This window comes from Gastrolobium bilobum, unplaced genomic scaffold (genome assembly GCF_033153095.1).
Source record: "Gastrolobium bilobum isolate Gb01-03AN ecotype WA unplaced genomic scaffold, APGP_CSIRO_Gbil_v1 utg38165, whole genome shotgun sequence".
NCBI lineage: Eukaryota > Viridiplantae > Streptophyta > Magnoliopsida > Fabales > Fabaceae > Gastrolobium > Gastrolobium bilobum.
In genome coordinates this window covers 52,407-72,337 of record NW_026897238.1, presented here as the reverse complement: position 1 = coordinate 72,337, position 19,931 = coordinate 52,407, and the positions used below count along the sequence as shown (strand labels likewise).

Below are 19,931 nucleotides of genomic sequence, written 5' to 3'. Positions count from 1 at the left end.
AATAAAAGAAATATCTACACACTTATCAATGAGTCATTAGAAAATTTGTTCACTATCATATTACATAACATATATATTTCCGTAATATATATTAAACGCGAAACTTGTCGGTAGGTTATTCAAGCTTCATCAACTTAATTGAAAGTGGAGGATCATAATAATAATAATAACTTGAAAAAATGAAAATAAATAGCAGAACGTTTTACTGGTACTATACAAATCTGAGCTTATGTAGATTGGAAGTGTCTTAGAAGTTCTATAATGCCAGATATCTAGCTAGTTGTCTTCAGTTTTTTTGTTTCTGGTTACATGAGATAAACAATATTCCTACACACACAAAAGAGGAGTGGGTTCTATCATTTTTTTTCTCTTTTCTCGTACCTGTGAGTCTTACTTATAATTTTATTTCTACAACATGAGATAATTTCTTTCTTATAACATAAGAAAAATATTTTTCTTTTTTATTGATTAAATATTGGAATGAAAAGGGTTTTGGTTTCGTCTTGCAAGAAAAAATTTTTCCTGCAACAAAAAATGACAAGTTAAATAATAATGAAGAAATTGAAAGAGAGTATTCAATAATTTTGTTTTGTTGGTAGTGTTACATGACATGAATCTTTCTTTCTGTAACATGATTGTTATTTATTCCAAAAAAAAAAACATCCTTATATTTCAGGATTTTCTCCCCCTTTATTTTCAACTTTGGTGGTAATGAAAAAAAATACAACAAACACAAATCTAACAAAAAAAAAAAAAGTTACCAGCATTCTTCTATGTAGGGAATCTATAAACTTTTTAATATCCTTCAATAACCAACTTAAAGTTATTCTTTGTCAGGCATTACTTTCAAGTTCCACAATTTACAAACTTAATGTGTTATTACTATAATCAAATGCGCAATTCACAGCCAAAAATAATAAATTTCGTATTTTTGATAAATAATCTATGTAAGCATTGATATAATAATAATAACGTAGAAATAATTGGTTTTCTACCTTCAATTATTTATTTATTTTTTCTAGAAAAAATATAAGAGCTATATATTCTGTCAAGTATACCAGAAAAAACGGGCTGGGCCAATTCAATTCGAAAACAATCTTAGTGGATAAGAAAAAGCCCATGGATCAGTTTTGGGTAGGCCTTGTAAGCCCAATAGCCTCCAATGTTAACCGGATAAATGGTTAACATATGCGCATGTATTCCATGCCTTTTCTTCATTTTCTATCTTATATATATGGTTTCCATTCTATCATTTAACATGACCACAAAAAATTTCCTACACACACAACATTTTGTGGAGCCCACATGTTTTAAAAAAAAAAAACTCTGGCACGCAAAACGAATCTCTGTAACATAACACAATCATCTTTCCTACAACATAACTCTTATAAAACTATATATATATATATATATATATATATATATATATATATACACCAATCTTAACTGTTTCTTTGAGGCAAGTCGGTCTTCGGATATTTCTACAAGCTTCAATTTTTCTTCTCTAAAAATGTATTTGGTGGGAATCAAACCCAAATTCTCTTCTCATCTACTAAATTTGTATTACCAATTGAGCTATTTTCTACCATTTTAGCTTTGGATGAATTTTACTCTTTATTTGAAGTTATTATGGCAACGCCAGGCATAATAGTGATAGCACTCGTGAAGGAAAACATTACTGGTTGGACTAAGATTTTGAAGAACTATATAATATGTTACTAATGTTAGCGGTTATATATATGGTAAAATAATTTCTGCAGCCGCTTTACATACAGCAACGACAAGTGTATGGGATGATTTCTCATATTTAATGCTTTCATCTTTGTATGATTATGATTTCCTGCATTTAATGCTTTCAAGTATAGATATGACAAGTATTTGATTGCTACAAGTACAACAGCTGCAGAAATGTAAATTCCTATATATATATATATATATATATATATATATATATATATAGGGGCAAGATATTCTTACACCGGTGTAAGAGTTAGAAGTCTTACACTCAATCTTGATCATTGATCCACTTGTATCCAATGGCTCACATTACTAAAAAATTAGAACCATTGGATATAAGTGGGATCAACGGACAAGATTAAGAGTGTAACTTACACTGGTGTAAAATGATTCTGACCCATATATATATATATATATATATATTATTTTTTAATATTTTATGATGTTTTCGAAAAATTTAGAGGCTATGGCCTCTCTTTTTTCTGAAAAGTAATTATTATTATAAAAATTCCCGTCAAGCTTCAACCATAGTAAAATTAAAATTCAACCAATGTTCCCCACTAGGATATTGTAAGAATTTCTCTTAGATGGAGTTCCCTTGGTTGATTCTTTTGTTTATTGAAAACTAGGTTAAATGGTAATTTGATGTTTTTGAAATCCATATTAATTATTCTTATGATCAAATGAATCAAAAAATTCTTGTTTATTTGGGACCCAAAACATAAATGTATCTTGATGTTGTATGAGACCAATATGATAAGTAAGACCCATGGGCCATGGTATTGGATCTATACTGCGTGAAACCAAGACAAAATCTCATAAGGTCATTTCACCTCCATCTTGATATGCGTTGTTTTCATAAGACCTACATGTCATATATGATTTAAAAAAAAGAGAAAGAAATGAGAGGAAAATTCCGTACATGCACAAAGTTGTGTACCATTTTTTAATGATTTCAAAAAATAAATTCATAGTATAATCAAGATACAAATGTTTTGACACATTAGTGTTTAATATCATATATACTGATTTGATGTTTATTAAAATATGATGTTGATGGTACAATTTTGGAATTCATGTCATTAGTAGTGAATTCAATATTAATAAAAGTTGGGTTTTATTAATCTCCTTCCACATAAGATAGTTATCTTATGTGGTAGAGAGAAAATGAGTGGGTCCCACCATTACAAGAAAAAGGAAAAAAAAGAAAAAAGTGAAATGCGAAAATCGAAGTGAGAGAAAATGAGATAAGTTACCTCATGTAAAAGGAGACTAATATTTCCCATAAAAGTTATATTGAGAGTAGTTGTTTAGTTGATATAGATCAAGAGATATGCACCGATGTGGGTTGCTGCAGTAGTTAGAAGTGGTTATTTGAAGTCTAAGGTTGAAATTTCGATCCTTGGAAAAGTAATTTTAAGAGCCTTTTGACCTTTATCACACTTGAGTTGAATTGCAAAACAATATATATCTAAAAAAAAAATGTAACCAAAAAAAAATATAAAAAAAAGTACTTAACCATTTCTTGATATTAATTTGATGACTTTATTATTCTAATGTTACATAAGAAATAAACCATCTTCTATATATATAAATTCAAGATAGATCTTATTTTATTTTTATTTTTCTCTCCTCGACAATGGACTCCACATGAAAAAAATAAATTGGATATAGAAAACTGTTACCCTTAATTTAATGCTAAGGCTAGGAAATAATTTAGGGAGCGTTTGGTAGATGAGAAATTTTTTTTTAGCTGAAAATCTCAATTTTTAAAAATATAAATTTTACATTCAGTTTACATGATATTCGAAAATAAAAATTTAAAAAAATTTAATTTTTCAGAAATCCCAAAAAATACCGCGTACCAAATGTCACTTAAAGAAGTGCTAGCATGTCATTATGCTGCAGGAATAGCCAACCACCAGATAGAGCCAAGTATATGCACATACCACAGTTCTTTCATGTCACCGTCATTTATTCTTATGAGTCTATTTCTCTAAGTAACATTTGAAACGTGAGAATCAGATGTGCAATTCAAACCTATTTGGCTAACATTTTATCAACTCTACTGCATAATTTCTCTTCTTCAGCAACTAACATCTAGCTATAACCTAATTTTAGTTCATCAACTCTAACACACTACATTAACTAATGGGGCAACGTTTAAATTCGATTTATAACTGTAGAGATTCTTTATTCCTATTTTCATGAACTAATTTTATTTTTCTCAGAGAAAAATGCAGTTCACACTTTGCACATTACAAAATGGAAACATAGTCTCCATATGAAAAAAATATCAAATTAATTACTTTTTATCCGTTAAGTGTACAAATTATTTTATAAATCAAATTTATTTAAGAGTTTTTCATTCAATTTACCAAAAGAAAAGTATTTCTTTTATGGAATAGATATCATGTTAAAATTTTATATGATTTGATCATGTGAAATTTTTGTATATATTTATTTCTTCATTAATGAACCCCATCTATTTAGTGCATATGAAGAGAGCCATAGATATAAATTTTTTACATGATCATATAAATTTTTAACATGAAAATATTCACTCCTTCTTTTATGCATAGGCCTCTAATAAGATTGTCACAACCTAACGAGTGTAGTTGATAACACATGTTGAGTAACTGAGCTTATTTTCGGTACAAGTGAATTACATACTCCTTTGTTAATAAGAAAAAATATGGGATATGAAAGAAATTATAAATATGACTGTAGTGTAAAAGTGTTACTTTTCGTCAATTCTAATAAACAATATATTAAGTATTCAGCATAGCGGGAGTACTAAAAGCATTTGCTTCTAAAGGGATGACCAGCTTCAATTGTAATTAAATCTTGACTCGAAATTAAGTTTATAACGGACTCAAAAAAATCTTATATAGGAATATCTAAAAAAAAATTGTCACACATTACACATTTTCTTACAGGAAATAAATATTTCCTTTGTTTGCGCATAAAAGAAAACCTCAGGACCACAAACAAACTGGAACTAGATAATAATCATCAGAAATGAGTCAGTATCCCACTAAAAAGGAAAACAAAGATTTTAAATCCATACATAAATGGAATATCAATTTATTCACATAAATTCACCCAAAATCAACTGCATATGAATTTCCATTTCTGCATAAAAGAAAAATTAATGAAGAAAAACTTTCTCATTCCAAAATCAAAGGCCGGTGAGATGATAACTTACCTAATTGCTTATTACTTACACACATATATGAATTTTAAGTAACGATATACAGTTAAAAATAAAAAAAGTTGACAAAATGTAATCAAATTTAATAAGATTATAATAAAATATACTTACTTATTTAGAAAAGGAAAAAACACCGAAACAAAATAAACAGAAATAGTAACAGAGAGAGACAGAGAGGGCACATGATACGAAGAAGCTCCCATTAATGAGTTGTTCGAAAGTGGTAACTTTCCTCTGCCATTCCTAAACACATCTCATTTATCGATTCAGACAACTTCACCAACCTCTCTCTCTCTCTCTTCACTTTCTCTCTCTCTGTGTGATCTCTTTCTCTCCGTCTCTCTGTTTTCCCCAGATTCAGAACCTTAGTTGCAATCCATCTACACTTTTGTGGGTACCTCCTCGGATTTTGTCTTCTTCGGGGGTACCCCATTTCTCTCTTTCGCGCCACAGATCAGATCCACACTCCTTCTTTGTACAATCTCTGTTTTCTGCATCTTCTTCACTTGCTTTATTTTTGGGCTTTTTTTTTTTTTTTTGTTCTTCCCTTTGTTTTGATTCGATTATTATTGTTATAATTGCTGTTTTTATTTTGCAGTGTTTACCCTTAATTGCAAAGGTGGCAACTTTGTTTGGGGAGAGGAACCCCACTGCTTCTGAACAGTTTATTCTCTTTTGGGTTTGTTGCTAAGTTGCGTTTGGAAGATGTTATAGGCTGCTGAAGCTTTTTTCTTAATTGGTGGGGTTCATTTGTTGAAACCCAAACACAAAAATGATCAGCAAAACTCTTTTTCTCACTTATGTCTACTTGTTTATCTACATCTTGCTTTCTTCTGGAGTCATATTGTACAACAAGGTTGGTAGCTACATACCACATTTCTTGGTCCTCTCTGGATTTGGGTTTTCTTTACAATGTTTGTGACTAAGAATGGTTAATGAATTTTTTTGTTTTTTTGTTTTTTTCGTTTTGTGCAGTGGGTTCTGTCTCCAAAATACTTTAACTTTCCCCTTCCTATAACGCTCACCATGATTCATATGGGATTTTCTGGGGCCGTGGCATTTTGCCTTGTCCGGGTCTTTAAGGTAAGCCATCTTGTTCTGCTTAGTTCTTTGGAAAATGCTCATTTTTTTTGTTTTCTGATTTCTTCTCTTTTATGATTGCTATTGCGGATTCTTGGACTGACTTAGACTTGTATATCTCCAATGAATTAGGTCTTGTCAAGTTGGCATGTCGAGTCTTGACTTTTGTTTAGTTACTAGTACTATTCCCATGTGTAAGATGAGAGCGATGGTTGTGTTGGAGGATTTAACATTATACATTGGAATCCTTCAGTGATACTCATCACACTGGATTTAATTTTTGTAACAGATTAGTCACATTTAGCTGTCCTTTGTCCTTTCATTGTCAATGTGTCATTGCCTCTAATCTTCAATATATTGGTACAGGGCACGTGCTGAGTGTTTATTTTGGCAGCAAAGATGTTAGATTGCATCCTTAGTTGTATAATTGGTATTACCGTGCACAAATGTAGGCTTTGGTCTTGGTTGCATTTCCTTTCTAATGTAAATAAACCAGTGTGTTGGGAATGGAAAATAATGGGTCATACCCCCCCGTCATTTTTCCAGATTTTTTTTTTATGGAAAACTAAAATGGAGTTATTTCAGAAAATTGAATATATTATCACATTTATTCTGAGCATGAGTAGTAGAGTTGAGAATTTAGTGCTAGCTCACTTTACATTAGCAACCTGAGATTGTAAGTAGGAAAGCTCAATTCAAACTGAGATCCTGATTCTCAATATCAATTTGTAAGATCTCACTGAGCTTTGCATTGGCCATCAAACCACAGCAGCCTGATTTCTTCGTTTTGGACTCACTATGCGAGGATGGAAGACCCTAAATAAATTATACTAGTAGATAACATTATTTAAGTAACAATTCTTGAAGTTGAGCTTGCTCATGTTTGTCAACTTTTTTACTGCAAATTTGCAATCCAAAGATTCTTAGAATATATGCTATGTTGTTAACTAAGTTCCTTGGCCTCACTGCATGAAAGAGAAACTTATCAATCTCTCTTTCTTTCCATTAACAACATTCGTAACATATTGAATATAAGTTAGCTTGGATGATCTTTTATTTCCATAAATGCATGCTGCCTCAAGTTATTTCAGCAAGCACATATAACATATGGTCCAGAAGAGAAGAGAATATTACAGACTTGTCAGTTTTGACATTAAGTGCAATTTGGTATTGGTGTTGGATTATTTCTTTAGATGACATTTTCTATGATGTTATATGCAACTTATGTCAAGCAATAGAAAACAAATGCATAGTATTTACAGAGGAGAATGTTATGAATTGCTGTCTAGTTCATTTGACTTTCTTTCTGATTTTTTTCTTTTGCATATGTGTGCTTCTGTGCTTAGTTTTTACTTTTGCTGAGATTTTATACACTTCATACCATATGTAAAACCTACCCTCTATGCTTGAACTTTTTTCTACCACCCTTGCTTGATTAAATTTGATTATCTGATTATTTGGTTGTTACCTTCACCAATATTCCTTTGTTATGTTATTGCAGGTTGTGTCTCCTGTCAAAATGACATTTGAAATGTGAGTTTGCCTCTGATTTGAATCCTTCTTGAACTTTACTTGTCCTTTGTCAAGCTTCTTTCTGAAACTTTGTTCTTTCTGTGCCAGATATGCAACTTGCGTGGTACCGATAAGTGCTTTCTTTGCATCAAGTCTATGGTAAGCACGACAACATGGGAAAACTGAAAATTTTCTGATTTGAGATAAACATGATTCTCAGATTTGTTAATGGGAGATGTCCCTTGTGTATGTGTTTCCTAACTTTGTTTAATTTGACAAGTATTGGACCGTTGATGTCCCTTTTTACTCTCTAGTTCTGAGAGGTGAAAAATAAACCTGGTTTAGACATGTTCAAGTAGGATTTAGTGAAGTTTGAAACCTCTCATTATTGAATTAAAAGCATCTAAAAATTTGCTCAGTCAAGTGTGGTTCATTCAATTTGTATGTGCTAGATTGAGCATTGATGAAGTATGAATCATCTTAAGCTTGATTGCTGGAAGTTTGCTCGTGTAACCCCATTTAAGTATAGTTCTAATACTTTCAGTCTGGTCAAAAGTTTTCTCATTAGACCATATTAATGTTTATATGAGTGGGGAGTTGCTATTCCAGCATTGACTATGCAAACCTGTAAGATGGATCGCAAGTATGATGTTCAATGTTCAAACCTCGGTCAGAGAATCTAGTATAATCACGATCATCATTTGGTGCCTAGAATTACTATGCATTCCATACTCAATGAAAGGTCAGTCAGAGACCTTAAAACTGATTATTGGCTAGCTTTCTGCAGGCTACTATAATTCTTGGCCTCCAGCTATTATAATACCATTGCACATAAACTATCCATTACGACCTACCAATATTTGGAATTTGTTCAGTTTCTGTCATTTAGATTGTTAAAAGTTTGATGTTTCTACGAAATTATGGTAACTCCTTTGTATGATACTATGATTGAAAGATCACTTTGGAAGTAAGCACTATTTTATTTTATTGTGTATGTTACTCATCCTGTTTTCACATGCGCCTACTAATGTTAATACTTCTGAAGAAACAATTATTTATATGAGCAATATGTCTTTTGTTGCTACAGGTTTGGTAACACTGCCTACTTGCACATCTCCGTGGCTTTTATCCAGATGCTCAAAGCTCTGAGTATGTTTTTATGAACTTCACATGTTTCTCTTAGTATCTGAGCTGTTTCCTAAATTCCAAAACTTGATATTTCAGTGCCAGTGGCAACTTTCACTATGGCTGTTGCGTGCGGCATTGACAAAGCAAGGTGTGATGTGTTCTTGAACATGGTGCTGGTCAGTGTTGGAGTTGTCATTTCCTCCTACGGGGAAATACATTTTAATATAGTTGGTACAGTTTACCAGGTCACGGGCATCTTTGCAGAAGCTTTAAGACTGGTATTAACACAAGTTCTTCTACAGAAGAAGGGATTGACTTTAAATCCTATTACGAGCTTATATTACATAGCTCCCTGCAGGTATTTCTATTAATATTTTCAAGTAGGTTTCTGTTAGACAAATCATTGGTTTCTGCACTGTTGTCATACATACTAAACCCAACCAGAAAATTTGACAGTATATCTGTTACGAATAGCATCCAATTGGTTCATGATCTTCTGGACTTGGGTAATAACTTCTATTCATATGTAAATGCTTTTCTCTCTATCTGCTATTTAATATACAATATGTAAATTGCACAAGTTTTGGGCAATGTAACTGTCATGCACATGTGTGAGTAATGGGCAGCACATTCTTGTATTCCCCCCCCCCCCCCCCCCCCCCCCTCTCTCTAACTAAGCAATTTATGTCATAAATTTAGTTTATTGCCCAACGTCTTAGGTTAAACGAATGGGTGATGTTATTGGGAGTATGAATGCATGTATATCTGCAAACCTTGCATGCCATGTGAACTGCTAACTTTGCTTTTTGTTATATGCAGTTTTGTGTTTCTCTTTGTGCCTTGGTACCTATTGGAGAAGCCTGTGATGGAAGTTTCACAGATTCAGTTCAATTTTTGGATCTTCTTTTCCAATGCAATATGTGCTCTAGCCTTGAATTTCTCCATTTTCTTAGTTATTGGTAGAACTGGTGCTGTAACCATCCGGGTTGCCGGTGTGCTTAAAGACTGGATATTAATAGCTCTTTCAACTGTTATATTTCCAGAATCTGCAATTACTGGGCTGAATATAATAGGCTATGCTATTGGTAAGTTTTGTTTGAATCAGATGCTTTTCAATCTCCCTCCTTCCCTCTCATCATTTCATATTTTTCCTGCAGCACTCTGTGGAGTTGTTATGTACAATTACATAAAGGTTAAGGATGTCCGTGCCTCTCAATTGCCTGCTGAAAGTATTCCAGATCGGATCACAAAGGTCTAATCTCCTTTATTCTTCTTCAACATTTGTATTAGTATTGTCAATAATAATTGGTTAGAGGGCGAGCCTTAGAACACCAGTAAGATTGCTTCTTGTGACCAGAAGGTCACAAATTCGGGTATCAAAAACAGCCTCTTTGAAAAAATGCTAGAGTAAGGCTATGTACAATCAACCCGCACCTGTACCCTTGCAAGTCGGGAAGCCATGTGCACAAGGTTTTCCAAGTCAATAATAATTGGTTAGAGAGAAAAAGTGTGAAACATTTGTTTGAGAAAAGATCATTTCGATGTAGTTTCTTTCTATAGTCTCATTAAAATATCCATTGACCTCCTAAGGAAATTCTTGTATTGCATACAGGACTGGAAATTCGAGAAGAAGTCTTCTGATATTTATGTGCCAGATAACAATAATGACAATGAGGGAAGCAGTGGAGGTAATGGAACAGCCTCTGATATGAACATTGATGAAGAAGCACCACTAATTCCATCATCAAGGTTATCTCATATTGGACGTACGCAGATAACCAACCATGCAACAGGAAAATGAAAACCCAAATACAAGATTCATTTTAGAGTACCCTTTTGGAAAAAAGAACTAGAAAGAGGAAGGCTGAGTCAAATGCACCCTATTCCTCTTATTCTTTTTAGACATTAGGTTTTATAATGAAATCATATGCTTGTTCTTTGTAATTACTTTCCTTTGTAGAATGCATCATCTCTGATTTACGTTTCTGAATCCCGGTGTTTGATCAGAGGTGGAGGACTAAATGGCCTTATATAATCAGGTCCAAACTGAATGCAACTTCGGAATATGAGTAGTTTTAGTTTTTGCTTCAATCTAAATTTTAAAATTATTCATGATTGGATGAAATTGGTACATTTGTTTTGATAATGTTTTATGATTAGTTACTGAAATTAGGCACTATTTGGATTATTTCTTTAATTATGATTTGGTTTTTGAGAAGCTATTTTTCGTATTTGTAATAATTACATTACAATGGTGTTTGAAGAAGTCATTCTAACCGTGGCAACCATTTATTTGTTGATACTTCGGTAGAATGAACAAGATTTTAAATTGTCATTTTATTTGTAAAATTAGTAATTTAAAGAAGAAAAAAAAAAGAATAAAGGAAAGTTGTGCACCAAACAATGTATGAAAAACAGCTTGTTTTAGTACGCCCATGAATAGCCATGAGATTTCTGTCCTTGTAGGAAATAGCTTATTTTGTTTTAATTACAAAGTAATTAGCTGTAATTGCGACACAGTTAAATATTCAAAATTAAGGATAATGGATAGTTAATTATTCTATTTTTTTTTGGTATCCTAATTAATTATTCTAGAAAAAAGTTCACCAATGCCCATGTGGTTTACTTCAGAATCACTTATGCCTCTGTGGTTTTTTTCTTATCACATATGTCCCTGTGGTTTGTAAAAGGATATGTTTTTTATCACATATACCCCTGTGGTTTCTTATTTTTTACAAAGCACAGGGGCATATGTGATAGAAAAAAATCACAGGGGCATAAATGATTCTGAAGCAAACCACAGGGGTATTGGTGAACTTTTCTCATTATTCTATTAATTGTAATAACTATTTGAAATATTCCATTTTATTTTCATTAAATTTCAGGACTTAACTTATGAATATGAATTCCATTTTTTTTACGTCACCACGCCATATGAAAAATTAAAACCGCCCATTGTCAGAATTTAAATGATAAAATTCATAAAACAAAAAAGAGAAAATGATCAACTTAATTATTTGTGGTAGATCTATCAATGAAGTACCATGTTAAAAAGAAGCACGAGATTCAAACCCATATAGTATGTTATAGTAGCTCTGAAAATATTATAGTCAATAAGACCCTATAGACTATAGTAATGCACATATTTTTATTTTACTCTTTTTTTTTTTCTTTTATGTTCTTATAATTTGGGTTCAAAGTCCAGGAAAGCATGGGCTTCTAGTATTGGGCTTGATGTGGTTGTAATAAAGTGTAAATAAAAAAAAGGAAAAAAATTTTGTGATTTTAAATGACAGAAAGTTATCTCATGTTAAGAGAGATACAGACACAGAAAATTTGAATTTTAAATTAAAAAAAACCACCTACTTTATCTCTTCCATGATTTTTATTTTTCTGTGTCTATCTCTCTCCTAAAATGACATAACTTATGTCATTTAAAATGACAAACACCTGTTATCAAAAAAATAAAATAAAATAAAAAAAATGACAAACACCAAACCCAAAAAACAAACGGAAGCATTACTTAAAAAGCTTGGTGTTTCTCATTTAATTTATGTTCGAGAAATTGAGAAATTGTGTAATTTTTTTTAATTTAAAATTTAAATAATTTTTTTTTATCTGTGTCTCTCTTATAAAGGCAATTGTTTCCCTTTCTTAAATTCTTAAATTGGTAAATCAGAACGACATGGAAGAAGGAGAAGGCAGGGATCATGACGGCTGAGACGCACCTTTGACTGGCAACAAGGAAGACGAAGAGTACTCTGTTTTCACTCTGCAACTATAAGCATACCCATAAGGTAAAGCTCTTATCTTTTATATACTTATCCACATTACTTCACCATGGCACCTGTTTGGTTTATTGGGTTTTGAGGTTTTTTATTTTTATTTTTTTATTTATCCATACCATTTTATTCACATTGAAAAATGTTGGGTTTCTTGTTTTTTTTATGTTTTCCTTGTTACTTGTTTGTCTTGTTTTATCAAAGTTGACTCAATCAAATATTATAAAGTGGAGCACTCTCTTTTCTGTGCTGAATTTTGTTTTGCAGACTTGTATAACAATTATGCTTTTTTTTTTCTATGGCCATTGCCCCATTTTATGTTCTTTTTTCACCTGTTCAAGATTAATTATTAGTTGAATCTTGGGGTTAAGGTTTTGCAGTTTTATGTGATAATGGATTCTGAAGGATTGGAGAAGCAGGTTGAAGAGTTGAAATTGAAGGAGAATGATCCACATGCACATGTACAGGGTCAGTTGCAGCTTACATGCTTTTCTGAACTTGTCAACGATGTTAGCATCCATTTTCAGATCATACGCTTTCCCAAGCAGGTTTTTCCCTCATCAAACTCACTTCTTTATGTTTTCAAGGGATTCAAAAAAAGAAAAGAAAAAAGTATGGTGTTTCTTCAATTGGGTCACTCGCAAACTAGGCTTTAGATCAACAAGGAGATAAAAAAAGGAATATAGATCACAAACATTGGTGAAGAATTTAGACTGCTACCTATGTTCCCCCAATATGGATGTTTACTTTTGAAACAAAGTGGTGTCAGTTCTATTTTCAGTTTAGTGATTGCTTTTGGCTTGGAAGAATGAAATTTTTATGGAATACTTTTTGCTATAATGGAAGCAATTATCTTGCAATACTTTGCTTTTTTTTTCCCTCAACATTCTTTTGAGATGAATGGTTATCATAGATATATGTATGGATTGGCTACAACTCTGCAAAATTGGGACACATGTATGCAGCTGCTCCTACTCGTCCTGTAAGTTTTCTCATACCTTTAAGCTCATAATGAGTATGTTTAAAGATTATTTATATGGATCGTGATGTGTGGTGGTGGTGGTGGTAAATACAGAACAATATGGTATCCATTACTTCCATACTTGGAGGGGCTTCTGATAATACTGGGTCTGGCATTGGTCATCGATTAGGTAACTGTTATTATGTTTGGTAGTTAAAATATTATTCCCCAGGTTCATGAATTAACGTTCTTTGTTTCTCAGTGTTGAAGACTGGTCTCAATATAATTTTGGCTTGCAATATTCCAAAAAATAGCCCCATGCTTGAGGTCTGGTTTCTCTCTCACTCACACATGCATGTTAGCAGTTGGTGCAGGGAAGTTATGCTCCTTGTAAATAGTTTTTCTGCTGCTAGAAGTTTTTTTTTTTTTTTTTTTTTGCTTTATTTCTAGAATATGTTGTTGTAAAACATATATTCCTATTTATATTTAAGTCAACATCTCAAAACAAGGAAGTAATATACTTGCAGAAACTTATATAAGAATTTATATTTTTGTTCCAACTATATACTTAGGTATAATTCTTCAGAAAGTTTAAATACATAATTATTATATATTTCTTGTATATTCAAATATTTGATTATTTACTAATATATAGAAATTTGACTATAGCTCTTCTAAATAGTTATTATCCCACTTATCAGTACATTACTGCCATAGTTTTCAGAATCGGCCAAATATACCCAGCACCTGCTTTTGACATTACATTATATATGGCAGAAGATTACAATCAAACACTTGTAATTGATAGTTAATTTAAAATTTTCCCAGTTATTATAACTTTTAAATTGTCTCTTTGCTCAAGGGGTGTAAGGTTTATCTGACCCTACCCAAATGCCACAGTAGGGGGTGCCTTGCTCGCTAAACTACCTTTTTTTTTTTCTCTCAAATTGCTATTCACGCATGATTTACAATCATTTTAAATTCAATATTTATTTTACTTTTATTTTTTTACTTTTTGCAACTTTCATGGATTGCAGATAGAAGTTGAGAAAATATTGGTACAGAAACTCATTAGTCTGGGATATACCAAGTCAAGATTGGCAGCAACATCTTTGTAGCATAGGCTGGGGAGATTTTTAATACATACCAGACATTCATTATCCCAATGTTGTCACCCAATTTAGAAGCCATGGTGGCTATTATAGACTTAAGTTTTGTGACTGGACACAACAAATGTTCCAAATTTTAACAACTTAGAAATACTCTTGTGTGCTGGTTTTTTTTATTATTATAATTTAATATGTTGTTGCTTTATAGAACCTTTCGCTGGTAATGATAATGATGCTGCTTTGAACTTTGCCTATTTTTCCTTGAACCTGTAGCATTCTTCTTTAAGGAAAGCTTGTGGGAACAACTGCTATTCAATATGATATGAATTATTTAAATTAATGATATTTCATTATGATATCAATCCCCCCCCCCCCCCCCCCCCCCCCCCCCACACCCACCCAAAAGAAAGCCCTTTTAGTAGCTGTTAAAACATGTCTTAAACAATTGAGCATGTGAAAATTCGGGTGTTTTTCTAGAATGGATCCATTGTTATCTGATCTCAATAAGCTTGGATAACTAAACCATTAAAAGGTTAATGGGGTTCGTGTTGGAATGTTCAAGTGAGATGAGTCTTATATTGGTTGGTAATGGGTTAAGTGAAATATATATATAAGTGGGAGGATTCATGAACTCAATATCTTAAGATTTTGGGTTGAGATATAGTGTTGGACTCATTTGATATGGTGGTGTAGTCTTAGTCAATTGGTGGTGGTCCTCCGCCATGGGCTCTAATATTAGATATGGCTCATACTTCACATTCAGATGAAAATCCTTGTTGGCGGAGTCAGTAGAAAGCCCGTAGAGGCCTGATATTGTTGTGGACCTCTGACTCATTGTATTTATCTTTTTCTTAGTGGTTTGGGCTTGAGTCCATGAATAGTTATTGTTAGGATTTTCTAAATCTTATTTATATTCCTTTGTAAACCGAGTGACTTGTAACGAGTGGCGTCGATTTTCTCTCTTTCTTTCTTTTTTATGTTTTGTCGATTCGTGTCTCGATTTTCAATAGTTCGAAGGGTGAAGAGTTTGAGGAATTTAATTATTTGATTCCTCAGATAGCATAAACAGAGAAAGTATATGCCTAACAGAAGGGACTCCAACCTTAATTTTATTATTATTTTATGTAAATCACTCCCATATAGAGGTTCACCAAAGTCAGCCCCATTTGCATATGTTTGCTGAATTTATCACTGGTTTGGAACATGTGCTTAGAGCCATTTGGACTTGTAGTTGGTTTGATCACAAAGAATCTTCGCATATGGTATGCATTTGGTATATCAGACAGATGTTTAGAGCCATTTGGACTTGTAGTTGGTTTGATCACAAAGAATCTTCGCATTTGTACTAAAAAAAAAAAAAAAAAAAAAAATTAAATCTTAGCATATGGTATGCATTTGGTATATCAGACAGATGTAAAGAAGTTTCACAACAAAATATCACTAATTTCAAGTGGTGAAGTATTCATACTATAATTACATTGCATGCCCAATACCACCAATATATATACTTCACCACTTGAAATTAGTGATATTTTGTCTCACGCACATGTGTGTGTCACCTCGTTGACAGCACCCTAAAAAAAAACCACAACTACGAATATTTTGTTTATGTAATATACCGAAAGATAACACCATCACACACCTCGTTGACAGCACCCTAAAAAAAAACCACAACTAAAAAAAACAACAAATACTAATATTTTGTTTATGTTAATACGGAAAGATAACACCATCAACACAAAACATGTACACTATACATATTGGAGTCCGTTTACTGCTAGCAATTTTTTCCTTCTCAAGTCTTTTCTGCTGCACAAATATTATGCTTCCTGTGTATGATGGTTAAACCTTCTTGTGCCCAGCCATCTTCTTCGTTGTGTAGCACCCAACTTCTTTATTTTGTTACCAGTGAGGTGAGGCTATTCACCCTTAAAAAGACTGCAAAAAGATCAAAAATCAAATTATACTCCCCACCCCCAACCAAATGCATTGTGAGAAAATCAAGTTATTTTTGTTTTGTCAGTTCACCTTGGAATTTTGTTCATCTAGTGTCTACACTAAGAAAAGAAAAATTAGAAATTGTTTTAGATAAGTTGAAAGGTACAAACTCTTTGGTATTTGTATTGGCGAGTATATATTTAGGGTTATATTTATCTCATTTTACATGAGAGAAACAATTTTCTTACACACACAAAAAAGAGTAGCTCCTACCACTCTTTTTTCTCTCTCCTCTTCTCTGTGAGTTCCACTTGTAATTTTATTTCTACAACATGAAATAATTATTTTCCTACAACATAAGAAAAGTATTTTCCATATATTTAACATGGCCATATCTTCTTTGTTTTAGATAAGTTGGAAGGTACAAACACATGGATATATTGAAAGATTTATAAATCATAGTTGCTTTCCTAATCTTGTCAAAAATGACAAGAGCCTTCCCCCAATAAATGGCGTTTGATGCGTAAAGGACATACCTGCTGGGAGAGAGCTGAGTTGAATTATCAAAGTTGGGACTTGGGAATAATAGTTGTCACTGTGGTTAACGGGAATGGATTTTGTAGATTTAAATTTAAAGATAAAGATTTGAAATGGCTAAAATCTTAAGTGCTTCTTTTGTTTATGGTGATAGTTTTGCTTATATTATGGTTAAAATCTTAGGTGATAATTGTTATAATATAAAGTTATCATTGACTAATAAATAGTCATACTCATTCAACTGTCTTGTAGCTTCAATATTGTCTAATATTTTATAGTGTGACAAAAGGACACAAGCTGATTGAGGAATTTGGAGTCTCGAAGTCAAATCTAGCAAATTTGATTTGTGTTGTTTATGGTTTTTCTTCGGAATTTGTAATAGTAGTTTTAGTTTAAAGGGGAAGTAACTACAATAGCAATTGCTTTGTATTAAGATTGGTACAGATGGGCTGGATATTTTGTGCAATGGGTTTTACTCACATTATATAACTATAATTTATATCCCGATTAATTCGACACTGTATAATAGTTTATTGCAAGAAAATTATATAAATATTTCAAATGCGAGAATAATTTTTCTTTGTTATAATTTAAATATAAGTTCGTAGCTATTGAGGCATTTAGATTAACAAGAGATTTTTTAAACCATGTCTAATTAATTGACAGACTTCAAAAACGAGAAGTCCGCTCAAGTGTTTTATTCTGTGACATGATCAAAGATGCAAATTTGATTTGATGTGCGGAACAGTATGAGGTTATGAGCATATTTTTGATTAGCAAATGCTTTGAAGTTCCAGCGTTTCTGGGAAGAGTTGTTAATATTTCAGTCAATACATATTCATCTCATCTTAAACTTTTTTGCTTTTGTTAAACTTTTTTCTTTTAAATGCTAGGATGATCAGTCTCCTAGTTGTGATAAATGATGAATTAGGAAGAAGGCCTCAAACCAGTTAAAACTTGAAAATTACTGCTTAGAATTAATCATATATGAACTATTATAGCACTCTACTTAAGTAAAAATAAAATTTTGTTTAGTTCTAAGCAAAATGCTTACCTAGGTCGCTTATTCACTCTGATATGTGTTCACTTTTACGCCTTACTCAAGTCAAATTTCTTTTTTGATGAATGTCTAATGAAAGCATGATCACTGGTTATTTTGAGATTTATCAAAATGACATAACTACATTAGTGATTTAATAAGCATGATATACTTATGAGTGTAAACAACATATTAGCTGTTCTCTCTCACCTTAAATTGAGAATTCAATTTCATGGTAAGCACTTCATGCTAAGAGCTTGTCAAATTTGGAGTGAAAAGTAATTATTTATTAAACCATTTAGCTAATATTCATATGAAGACAAGAGAAAAAAAATACGAAATTTATCTCGTTTTTATGTGAACGGAGAGATATGTATTTTGTTCATCTGTCACATTTTTCAAAACATAGAGGCAAACAAAAATAGATATATGCAATAGCAGTTCAAACTAAAATAGTTTGTTTCAAGATTCAAAGCAAAATTCTAGCAGTGTCATGCACCAATTTAACCAAGGAATTGTAGCAACAGAACCAAACATACTTCAAAATGTTTTGATTTAAAATATCCTCACTATAACGTTTAAGAATAACCAATTCACAGCTTAGCCAGAAAATTTTGTGAAGGGAGCGAAATCTCAAATGTAATATTCTTTGTAAGTTATAACTATTCATGTAACCAAAAGAACAAAAATGATATTCACAAACAAAAACTTTTAAAAATTTGAAGGGGAACGATCCCTACAAATGACAGCCAGTCAGCCACAACTAAAGCTTTATATAAATTTGAAGGAGGGCAGCTCGCTCCGTTATTGCTTTCCATCATCCATTTGTTCATATTGACATCACTATAATGACTTAATCCAGAAACATCTCATGAGGAAAATACCTTCCTGATATCTTTCTTTATTTGTTTCTTGTGTTGTGTGTGTGAGAGAGAGAGAAGAAAAAATAAATAAAAAATTCTTAAAATTGCTTCTTTTGGAAAAATGGTGACAAGGTATCAAGATTTCTGACGGAAGCTCCTCAGATTCACCTTTTTCAACACGTAATAAGGAACACTAATTGAACTTCAGAAATTGGAACGATAGAATTAGAAGTTTTATGGGATCTGGTCAATTCATCATTGGAGCTTTAGTTCAGACTCAATACCAACAAAAAAGCACAAGGCATTCATGGAAAAGTGGAAACTCATTTACAGCATCTAAAGCAAAAAAGCCATAAACTACTAATACCATCCCTAGCCAATGAAACTCATCCTGTTTGGGTGAAGCCACCCTCTCATCGAAAAATCTAAAAGGCAATTCAATATTAGAAGCTTTTCTCATTTGCCAATACAGGGGCCTCTGACATTTTAAACTAATGACAAAAATAAATCTAGAGGTGTGATATTTTCTCAGAGAAACAAAGTAGTATGACATTATTATTAATGTATGCATGTCTAAATGTGGGAGTCTTAAGTAATAAACCGTCAAAACTGAAAAGATTAAGGAACTCAACAAATGGATACAAGATTTTTTTGCAATAAGAGAACTGAGATATGTATGTATGCACATCCAATGATAGAACAAAATCAAAGTATCATAAAAAATAATAACTTTTTTAAGTATAATACAAAAAAATATAAATTATACAAAATACAGCAACCAAATATGACAATTATAAATATAAATTATATAATTTATTTAAAAAATCAAAGTATCATACAAACAATAAATTATAAGCAACACAGGACAACCAGATAATATCACCAAAGGCAATAACATATATATTTCAATCACAAATTTGAAGTTGTTCTGGGCTTGGATTCCCAGCCTGCAGACTATGGCCCAAGGATCAAGCGCAATAACCGAGAATCAGCCTGGCACCATCTTGCTGCCCACCAATGCGCAGCAGTTA

The 19,931-nt window shown here is 32.2% G+C and overlaps 2 protein-coding genes across 5 annotated transcripts; both read left to right on the top strand.

Moving 5' to 3' along the window:
- The first annotated feature begins 5,103 nt into the window (after positions 1-5,103).
- On the top strand, positions 5,104-10,762 carry LOC133305098 (probable sugar phosphate/phosphate translocator At1g48230). 3 transcript variants are annotated; one of them, XM_061505230.1, is made up of 10 exons: positions 5,104-5,174; positions 5,550-5,807; positions 5,927-6,034; positions 7,533-7,564; positions 7,652-7,702; positions 8,631-8,692; positions 8,768-9,029; positions 9,491-9,756; positions 9,829-9,923; positions 10,284-10,762. In XM_061505230.1, the coding sequence occupies exons 2-10, from the start codon at positions 5,724-5,726 to the stop codon at positions 10,470-10,472; spliced, it is 1,149 nt and encodes a 382-aa protein (XP_061361214.1). In that variant the 5' UTR covers positions 5,104-5,174; positions 5,550-5,723; the 3' UTR covers positions 10,473-10,762. The 3 variants fall into 3 exon arrangements, with proteins under 3 accessions (XP_061361214.1, XP_061361213.1, XP_061361212.1); XM_061505229.1 differs by having other exon boundaries at positions 5,122-5,375; XM_061505228.1 differs by having other exon boundaries at positions 5,122-5,426.
- Positions 10,763-12,345: 1,583 nt separating this feature from the next.
- Positions 12,346-14,771, top strand: LOC133305102 (uncharacterized). 2 transcript variants are annotated; one of them, XM_061505236.1, is made up of 6 exons: positions 12,346-12,468; positions 12,834-13,001; positions 13,367-13,435; positions 13,529-13,604; positions 13,677-13,741; positions 14,452-14,771. In XM_061505236.1, the coding sequence occupies exons 2-6, from the start codon at positions 12,846-12,848 to the stop codon at positions 14,530-14,532; spliced, it is 447 nt and encodes a 148-aa protein (XP_061361220.1). In that variant the 5' UTR covers positions 12,346-12,468; positions 12,834-12,845; the 3' UTR covers positions 14,533-14,771. The 2 variants fall into 2 exon arrangements, with proteins under 2 accessions (XP_061361220.1, XP_061361219.1); XM_061505235.1 differs by having other exon boundaries at positions 12,825-13,001.
- The last annotated feature ends 5,160 nt before the right edge of the window (positions 14,772-19,931 follow it).

Bases quoted from the DNA above. Each gene is read 5' to 3' on its own strand.
- LOC133305098 (XM_061505230.1), top strand. From the start codon at position 5,724: ATGATCAGCAAAACTCTTTTTCTCACTTATGTCTACTTGTTTATCTAC. The intron at 7,565-7,651 runs GTGAGTTTGCCT...TTTCTGTGCCAG, and splicing joins GTCAAAATGACATTTGAAAT to ATATGCAACTTGCGTGGTAC. The intron at 7,703-8,630 runs GTAAGCACGACA...TTGTTGCTACAG, and splicing joins TTCTTTGCATCAAGTCTATG to GTTTGGTAACACTGCCTACT.
- LOC133305102 (XM_061505236.1), top strand. From the start codon at position 12,846: ATGGATTCTGAAGGATTGGAGAAGCAGGTTGAAGAGTTGAAATTGAAG. The intron at 13,436-13,528 runs GTAAGTTTTCTC...TGGTAAATACAG, and splicing joins CAGCTGCTCCTACTCGTCCT to AACAATATGGTATCCATTAC. The intron at 13,605-13,676 runs GTAACTGTTATT...TTTGTTTCTCAG, and splicing joins TGGCATTGGTCATCGATTAG to TGTTGAAGACTGGTCTCAAT.